Here is a 10613-nt window from a genome sequence, read left to right on the forward strand (position 1 = left end):
AGAAATAGAAATTAATAATTCTAACCCTCGTACATCCCTGCCCCAATATTGTTGTTAGTTCTGGAGCCATTTGTAAACCTTGCCAGACTACCAGGTGGGAATTGGGTGAGAATTGGTCAATACATTTTTTTTGCCTGCAATCCTTTATGCTGACAGGTTTATTCCTACGAGCCGTAAATCTACGACACGAGATCCAAGCTTTACTTCCATGTACCACGAAGAGAACTGTGCGAGCGTATGTACGAATTACGTGGGTTATGTATGCATGCAAGCATTTATGTAGACTTTAACAAGGAAGTGTCCCTGAGTGTCATGGCTCAGTCAAAGGTGTCGGTTTTTACACCAGTCAAATCATATGAAACTGTTGGCTGTACGAGGTTTTGGAATAGGTTTGCTTCGATTACTGGTTTCCTTGGCATTCCATCTTCGTTTCATTATTGTTATATTCCACCACGTTTCTAAATATCGTTTGTGGATCAATAGCAGTGCTGAATATGTAACTCTCCGAGTAGGTATACTTACGTCTCATCCATTCATTCATAGTGTTCTGCCCAAAGGGAAGTCTTTCACTGCAAACCCAGCATTCTTCAGTCTTTCCTATTTTCTGCCTTCTTCTTAGTCTTCGCATATGATCCATATATTTTAATGTCGTCTATTATTTGATATCTTCTTCTGCCCCGAACTCTCTCCCGTTCACCAGTGCATCCTTCAGTAGCAGTTTCTTCTCAGCCAGTAACCCAGCCAATTCCTTTTTCTCTTCCTGATCAGTTTCAGCATTATTCTTTCTTCACTCCCTCTTTTCAACACAGCTCATCCATAAAGCGTTGCAAATCCTAAGACCATTCCAGATACTTACAATAATTTACCGAAAAAGAATCGCAGTCATGTCTTTTGAAAACTAAGAGACAGGCTTTTATTTTAATTGTCAAGATAAATTATAATAAATTTAAAACAATAGAAAATTAAATGCAAAAATAAATAAAGATGAAGAAAATGAAAATAAATGTTGGATCCAAACGTAACTTTGGTACCTTTCAACTGTAAAACTTACCCGCTAGTAAACGAATTGAGACACCGATGTAGCTCAGGCAGTAGCGCGTTTGCCTGCTGAACCGGAGCTGCGTTCGGACGTGGTTTCGATTCCAGACTGGGCTGATCACCTGATTGGGCTTTTTCCGGGGTTTTCTCCAACTGTAAAGTGAATGTCAGATAAGCTATGGCGAACTCTCAGCCTCATCTCGCTATCAACATTTCATCGACGCTAAATAGCCTATAATTGATACGGCGACGTTAAATAACCGACTAAAAGAATAACAAATTCCAAAACAAATACTACATTATAATCCCAAAGAGCGACGCGATCCTGGTGGAAAAGTTGAAACGAGAGCAGTCGAAACACGCGATAGCCTAATTCAGCATTGGCCTTCGTAGGGGAAATTATATTTAGCACTGAGAGAGTTCTGGTAAAATTTCAAGACAAACCTACTTTTAACGTGTTCTCAAAGGCCTGATCTCTGAGATCACTGGTCACAGACATCATTTAAAGATTACAAATCAGTGAAAGTAATTCACGTTAAAATCAATCTGTCTCAAAAATCAAAATAATGTTTACTTACTTAGTGAAGGCGTAACTTGTTACAGAAACTCTGTACCTACATAGTGGACATTGTAATGATAGAAAATAATCGAATAAGACTTTGGATAGCTTGTACGAGTAGTTATTAGTTCCTCGAGCGTAACATGTGGGGAAAGTTGGTTGTAGTGAAAGAAGATTTCGAGATTTTGAAGGATAAGCTCGATTTCTACCAACGACTTGGAATTAAGAGAGCAAGTTTTTCAACGAGCTCATGAAAACTGGATACGAACAACGAAAACGCTAATTCCTAGGGCTCCCTGCCAACGATCGGAACAAACGGGTATTACATTCAGGCGTGGGCTCCCGCCCATGCGCACACACACGACGACGGCAATTTTCTAACTTTATGGAGGACGTTAACCTTTTGCTGAATATTTTCTGAATTGGAATATTTCACGCATGGCGTGCTGTGAATGATCTGAGTAGCCTCCTTTAGATTGTTAAAGTTTGCCAACATGTGCTATAAGGCTCTGATTGATCACAGTTTCTCCTTAAAGCTTCCTTCTGTAATAATTCCTTTCAGGAAAGTTGGCTCTTTATTGCACTTGGAAGGGTCGTCTGTATACTCGTAGGGCCATGTGAAAAGGAGCATAGTTACGATGGGTCACTTCACCTGTGGCTTTCTGAAGACTTAACTCCCCTCTCCCCTATCCCTATCTACCACCAACAATTCGGCAGTGGTTTATTTTTCGAAAAGAAGTAGGTCACGTGTCGACCCACAAGTGAAGAACTCTTCGTAGTAGGTATCCTAGCAACCCTCCCAAGCACCACCTGAAATTTCTCTCTCTTTTCTTTAGTAGCAAAGTCTGAAGGAATGTACCTGTAACTCCTAAGAAATGTAAGTCTTGCAACGTCAATAATAATTTGATAATTCGTCGTAATGGATATTGAATGATTGTAGAAACTCACCCTTTAAAAATGTCTCTATTATGGCTGTATTTACGTTACGTTAGAGCAGCGGCCATCAGCACAGTGCACCCTCAGGCTAGCGTCTCTTACCCGCGGATAAAACATTGCACTAGCGTGCATCCGTGGCTGCTGGCGGGTATGCTTTCTGCCTCGCCCTTCTGCACGACGCGACGAAGCATATTACGATACACTCGTTCGTTACCCTTTACCCATTTCAGCGAGTGCTGACGACCACTGCATTAGAGGTCTACACGGTTACATGCCAAGCCCGGAATCTTTTATTATATAATATCTACAGTGCCTGGGGAAAGTGACATAAGTCAGTTTCCACAAACCTTTTTTGATAATAATTTATTGACAACTTACGGAACATCTGCTCGCTTGGAAAAAGAGACATAAGTATTTCTCCCATTACAATAATTCATACAGAAAAAAAATCAAATCGACATAAACCAGTGTAATTTGTCAATAAATTATCAAAAAAGGTTTGTGGAAACTGACTTATGTCACTTTTCCCAGGCACTGCAGATATTCACAGGAAACTATATATACATAGAGGCCTAATACCTGAGGACCTACATTTTCGCTTTTAGAATGAAACCTACATTTATTAAATATACCCCAAAATGCTTGGAAATTGTTTCTAAGCATTAGGGCCTATGTATGTTTAGTAATCCGAAATTATGTTTTTCTAGCAAAATAATACGAAATCGAACAATAATTTGTGAATTTATGAAAAATGTAAACTTTTTTTCGAATGACAGCGTGAAATCAAATTTCTGATGTCTAAGGCCCAACATTTTTCGCTTCTACAATAAAACCGATATCTATTAAATATACCCCTAAATGCTTGGAAATTGTTTCTAAGCATTATGTATGTTTAGTAATCCGAAATTATGTTTTTCTAGCGAAATAATGCAAAATCGAACAATAATTTGTGAATTTATGAAAACTGTGAACTTTATTCGAATGACAGCGTGAAATCACTTTTTTTTTTTAAGTGTTCATTCCAGGATTCATTGATACTTCCCTAGTGGGAAAATTGAAGTTTATTATGTTTTTTTTTTTTTTAATAAAAGGCTACAGTGAACTTCAAAAGAAAATCAGTCAAATTATGTTGCGAGATGGAAAGTTAAATAATGTTAAAGTTCTTACTAGTTTCCTTATAACAGTCACCGTGAATTTAAAATAGCAGAGCTCTTTAGCCAGTTTGGTATCCGTGTGCCAATGTTGACAGTGAACGTTTATTTACTTCCTGCTTGAGAGTTTTGAATGACTTGCGTTGCAGTGAAAGAAGCTAATATGAACACTACGGCAATGTTCGGCATGAAGTCCTAAAACAAATCTCTAAAATACCAAAAAGAATCCTTCAAATATATCATATGACCAAGTACCTGTAACAATGACATAGACGTCCCCTAAAAAGCACCTAAATCCGTTAAAAAAAGAAGTGAAAGTTTTACAAATAACACCGATCTTTAAAAAAAACGCAGATCCCTATTTAATAACTAAAGCACAATATGTTTATAGTTCCGACTTATTACCACAGCATATTATTTTCCTTTTAATTCTTTCAATCATTTTTTTTTCCAATAAAGAGAACGTATCATCCAAGGTTGTTGAGTGTTAAAACACCTTAGATTCTTATTCGGAAGGTCCCGGTTCAAATCCTGGGATTGGACAATCTGGGCGGGATTTTTAGTGGTTTCCACGATCATAGATAACTAGAAATAGGCCGTAGTTCTTTCAAAAGACAGATACCGGATTGATTCCTCATTTCATTACAATAAAGTTACAGTTAAAATTATATTATTGATTCGATAGGACTGAATCCAGAGTTGTAGAGAGTGGCTGGTAGATGCAGCAAAATGGAACCTCATTCATTACAAACAGACAGCAACTGTATGACGAAACAGTTAACGACTGCAAATCAAACACAAATAAAAAAAGAGGAAAGTGCGAAATTCGAAATCATGTATTTCGGGAACATTATCAGAAACAGTGCAGTTGTCCGTTTATTATATCCACTGCAATAACCATACTTTTAGTCGTTCATTGCATCGAAAATAAATCAATAAAATACTACAAATGAATTGATTATTGTTGAAAGGAACTAAGTCCATTTTTTTTAAGTTTTGAGCTAATCGAAAAAAAAAACTGTTTTGTGGATAATCCATCGAAGATTAAACCAACATATATTGTACACATATTTTTTATGTGTACAATATATGTTGGTTTAATCTTCGATAGAATATCCACAAAATAGTTTTTTTTTCGTTTATCTCAAAACTTTAAAAAATGGACTTAGTTCCTTTCAACAATAACCGATTCAAATATAGAAATAATGAATATATATTTTGAGTTGCAGTAGTGTCCGGGATTTTACCCATAATATATACTATCTTGGGATTTTGTATGTGTTATTTAAAAAAATTATATTTGAGAGATTTTAAGTTTGTCATTGAAATATAACAGTTATTTATGCAACAAGTGGATAATCTTGATGATTATGACACGAGTGAATATTTGTCGCACAAACGATTATGAGTGTGACAATTTTCACGGGTGTCATAATAAGATTATCCACGAGTTGGATACAACATTTTATAGCATCTTAGCATTATAAACTGTAGGAAAGAAATTCAATTCGGGACAAATTGTCTTCATATGTTCGTATCGATTAGTTGCGCCTGGCCTTGGCATTGAGTAAAGGGTAATGGATGACCTTGCAGGTTATGTTACAAATGCTCCTTCATTTTGTTAATATAGTTTCTCTGAACCACAGAACTGTTTGATGTGATATTACAAAAGTGTTATAGATTGGAAATAAATGATACATTACTTTCTGTCCTGCATTCCATTTCTTGTTACGGCGCGTAGGAGATAATCAGAAGATCTGCATGCATCCCGATCCAAGCGTTCCGGTATTGCACCATATAGTGAATACGTCATTGCTTTTATTGGCACGCGTGCCATAAGGCGATTATGAACGACATTCGATGTAGTAACAACCTGTTTTAATGCTAGAATGTCATAACACTTATATGATGCATTTATTTATTTATTTATTTATGTGTGACATTCAGTAATTAAAGAGACTAATCACTTTTATTAACAATATACATGTAAAATAACATGCATTTGTAGGTTGTCCAGGTATACATAAATTAATACAGTGCGATCGAAAAGTCCCTCCGCAGCTCCATTAGTTCTAGTAATTCTGTAGAAAGTTGGCACGTAATCGTATAAAAATTTGGCACTTTCCCATTAATTCCGATTTGACAACCTCACATCCCCAGTCCATCATATGCTTAGCTGCCAATGTTGCCACTTGAATTCTCTGGCTAATGAATTCTCGGCTACACCGTGGCTACACAAGCACTGCGGAGAGACTTCTCGATCGCACTGTATAATTATTCCTTAATTACAAGTATGTTGGTGTATTATCAGCTAACATGTTTAAAATTGAGGTTATTGACGGCGTCTTTTCATCCCATACCCACAAAATGATACCGATAATAATAATGGTTTCTTTTGTTACAGAATGTCGACCTTGCACTAAAGAAGAAATGGCCCATTCCTTCTGTACAAGTGATTTAGGTGAGTATGAATATATTAAATCGCCCTTTACAGTCTTTTAGACTCTTCTTGCCCTAAGGTCAAACTAGCGCTTCTTTATGTGCAGCATACCTAAACTTGTGGTCACCAGCTTTAGATCTAGGTCCGGTATTTGGGAGTCGATGAGTAATATTGTTTCTAAGTACTGGTTCAGAGAGGGAACATAGATGAGTCTTACATAAGAAAGTGCTCGAAGAGGGTGGTCCCTGTCCTAAACACATCCTCATTTCCATATTTATAACTATTTTATTAACATATTAATACGGTCTTGTAACTAGGAGATAAATACATCTCTCAACGCTTATAAATATGTATCTTCTTTTTAATGGCTACAGATATTAGTCGTACAGAGGTATGTTATTAAACTACATTATCTTAACACCCAAGAAATTTATAATATAAGAGAATGGTTTCTTCAAGGCAGGTACATGATCTTTTTTCGTGATTGGTGGGATGAATATATTATTTTACTTGTAAAAATTATATTTTATTGAATCTTCCTGAAGTATCTTCGATTACTATCATTTCTAAAACTTTCAATTGAGATTTTTAATTAAAGGACATTTTTAAGAGACTGTAAACCTAACCCCAGTTGTCAAATTTGTGTGTGTGTGCATGTATATATATATATATATATATATATATATATATATATATATATATATATATATATCGTCGTTCCTGCAATAACTATGTGCAAAATATATAATTTTTCAGTAGGAAGAAAAAACACATTTATTCATCCTGTGGCAGCCGTACATAGGAGACTGTAAATTCTTACATTTTCGAAACAAAGAAATATAATTACATACAGGAGATTTTATTATTTGCTGTATCACTATTTAAGTCATTTAATAGAGCAAAAATCTGAAAATCGATAAATATGTCACATAGGAGTTATTGCAGGAACAACGACGATATATATATGGTTATTTAACGACGCTGTATCAACTACAAGGTTATTTAGCGTCGATGGGATTGATGCTATAGAGATGATATTTGCAAGATGAGACCGAGGATTTGCTATAGATTACCTGACATTTGCTTTATGGTTAGGGAAAACCTCGGAAAGAGCCCAACCAAGCAAGCGCCTTAGGCGACTGAGCTACGCCGGTGGCTCATATTTATATTTAATTTAAAATAACTTCAAGTCATTATCTGTAATGTTTTAATGCCGTGCATTTATTTTAAACATCTTGGAACAACTGGAGAATGTATGTGATACAGCAGTCCTGACTATGTTCGCTAAAAAGCAACAGAGGCTACTGTATTCCTTTTCACTCGACTACATTTATAGAGGTCTTGGCTTTTTAGCCTCCCGGCTTAAGCAACGTTGCCTAGTTGTAATATTAAGACTCAGTCGCTGTTAAATATTACATGCGCCCAGATGAAATATTGTAGCCACGAAGAAAAAGAGGCGTATGAACTAAGTCGCGTGAAAAGTATTATAGTAACCGTGCCGTACCGAGCCATGTCAAATAAAAGACAAGCGATATATTGCTAGTAAAATTCGTGACTATATTCTTCAAAATTTGATTGCAGTAATCAAGTGCAAGGTTCATCGAATATAGTGGCGGATTTTTAATGCCGTGAAAGATAATACATTTTGAAGTAGCCTATATTAAGTTATCAGAGCGAAATGGAGGGAAAATGTCATGTGGTTCAAGGAATATCGTTGAAATCGACGAAGACAAATTTGGGGGTAATCTTCGCCATTCGTTCATTTATTCATGCCCAAAGACAGGCCTTTCGCTGCAAACCCAACATTCTTCAATCTTCCCTCTTTACCGCCTTCCTCTTAGTCTCCGCATATGATCCAAAATTACTGATGCTTACACACTATCTACCAAAAAGTAATTGGGCACTGTTTTTGCCCCTTAAGAACCTCGTGGCAGCACCTCTTGTTGTTATAAAAGCAGCCACGCAGTCAGGCATGCTCTCCACTAGTTTGTGTAGGATATCCACTGGAATGCGTCGCCATTCCTCTTGCAACATGGCACTCAGTTGGACAATGGAAGTTGGCCCCATGTTTCAGCGGCTACTATGCAGTGATATGCAGACAATAATGTTCACTGATTGGACTGGCCTGCACAGAGTCCTGATCTCAATCTCATAGAGCACCTTTGGGACGAATTGGACCGGCGTTTGAGGTCTCGGGAGATGCGGCCAACTTCCATTGTCCAACTGAGTGACATGTTGCAAGAGGAATGGCGACGCATTCCAGTGGACATCCTACACAAACTAGTGGAGAGCATGCCTGACAGGGTGGCTGCTGTTATAGCAACAAGAAGTGATACCACGAGGTTCTAAAGGGGCAAAGCAGTGCCTAATTACTTTTTGATAGATGGTGTACTATTATTGGAAGGGGATCGCTATGACTCAATACTGCGACTCTGTAGATCTTTGTGTTAAAGTTTCTGAATATAACAGGTTTCAAAGCAAGAAATTTATCGAATATGACGTAAGCATTTCCATGGTAACCAAAGTCGATTTCCGTTCCATAAAATACTATATTTTTTATGATTATATGTCGAATACTATATTTTAAGGACCAGGGGTCACTTTCAAACATAGAAGCTGCTAAGCCATTGCATATGTTGTGCGAACTGTTACGTTCAAATGTGTTTAATAAGTAATTTTTTTCTTCTGTTGCAGTTACGCGAGGCATTATCAGAAGCATAGAAAACAAAGACGAGCTTGAAGTGGCACAAGTTACTGTGAAAGTGACGAAAGTGCTCAGACAATCAACAGAAGACAATTTATCTGTTCCGTCTTCAACTGATGGTGATTCAAATAGTGTCGTTATGAATGACAGTGACGGACAAGTGTTACTGAATGTGGCTCGTCACTGCGGAGCGAGACACGGGACAGGTGAATTTGTGTTCATGGCAAGGCGGAAACTCGGTGACTTTGCGTTGTCATGTGCTCCAAGACTTGAAGACTGGGTTAGCATTGTTCGGAAGATAAATAAAGAAGGCACTGCACATTGTGTGTTAAAAAGTTAGCGTATGTAAGTAACTACGCTATTTTCTGTTGAAAAACTAGTTTACAAGAATAAATGGTGACGCTTTTTGTTACAAGTTAATTGGTTATTTCAAAAGTTATTGGAATGTGGTAAAGTCAAGAATTATAAACAATATGGTGACTGTTTACTGGCGACAATGTTATTGTGATGTTTCTTGATAATCTGGCATGAGTATTTTTACGTGCCACTTGCGTTATCCAATTTATTATTCGTCAGACTCCAACAACACGACTAAATTATTTCAACTTTAAGTGACTTTTCTTTACACAATGTTTTACCATGAAGGCAGCGATATCTTGTGCTGGCTTGGTTTTTGTTGTTATTGGAATTCCCTCTTATATTCATACCGTGCTGACAGTTATTATACACTGAGCACGCTCACAATAATTATAATTATTATAATGTTTCTTCTTTATTTTGTGTTCGTAATATTCTGATCTTTCTGGTATTGTTCTTGCCGCAAAAAGTGACTTTTCACCAGAAGAAACAAAACATTTGTGTAACAAGTACATCGGATACGTGATGCTGGAAAAATTCTCGCAAAAGAATCAGGGTTGCGGTCTTTGCACTTTTAAATGCAGGGACAAACGAATAAGACCTCTTTTATTTCTAAATTAAATTTCCAACTATCTAGATGATCCTGTATTTAATGGTAAAACTATATAGCTATTGTTTCCGTAGTAGTTGCTGCTTTTAATGTCTATCAAATACCGTGTGCGGCATAAATCGCACCCCGCTACGTTCGATTGACTGTTATGTTCTTTGAAATAATATACGGTGGACACTTTGAGCAGTTAGACTAGCCATATGGATGTAAGTTGTAGGCCTGTTATGTGCATGTAAGTTAGGTCACCTCAGTACGCATTTTTGGGATAGGACTTATGCCGCATCCGGTATATACTTCTAGTTACTAAGGTGTTTTCAAAAAAATAATTTTCAATGGACTAAACTGAAAGGTCTTATAATTTACTGAAAAGTATAACAAATAAGAAGCAATTATTATTTGTCTTCCTATAGCTAAAATAAAACATTCGAGACAAAAAACGTGATAACTTAATTAATACGAACGCAAAGTCTGGATATGTAAAAATCAGATATCACGTATTACTGAATTTCACAAGATGATTTTAAGTGACAGACACTGTATTTTTTATAAATTGATATTTGAAAGGTTCAGAACCATAGTGGGCCAAGCGTCATTTACTAAAACCACAGAAAACAGGGGTTAAAATGAAGTTATTACCATAATTCAATCGAAACATATAGCAAGTAATATAAAGTATACACATTCAAACTAAATGATATGTTTTCTCCGTTTTTAATAAATGGCGCTTGGCCCACTATGGCTCTGAACCCTTCATTTCTATTGTATGTACACATGAGAACTGTGTAAGATTAATTTAAGTGCAATAATTATTGAGATGT

General features: G+C 36.5%; 1 protein-coding gene across 1 annotated transcript in view; it reads left to right on the forward strand.

Moving 5' to 3' along the window:
• LOC138701877 (meteorin-like protein) overlaps nt 1-9248 on the forward strand; it is a 137810-nt gene extending 128562 nt beyond the window's left edge. The window contains exons 3-4 of the mRNA XM_069829215.1: nt 6089-6145; nt 8819-9248. Coding sequence (XP_069685316.1) covers nt 6089-6145; nt 8819-9168 — 407 coding nt within the window. The 3' untranslated portion in view covers nt 9169-9248. The remainder of the gene's footprint in view (nt 1-6088; nt 6146-8818) is intronic.
• The last annotated feature ends 1365 nt before the right edge of the window (nt 9249-10613 follow it).

This window comes from Periplaneta americana, chromosome 6 (genome assembly GCF_040183065.1).
Source record: "Periplaneta americana isolate PAMFEO1 chromosome 6, P.americana_PAMFEO1_priV1, whole genome shotgun sequence".
Taxonomy (NCBI): Eukaryota; Metazoa; Arthropoda; class Insecta; order Blattodea; family Blattidae; genus Periplaneta; species Periplaneta americana.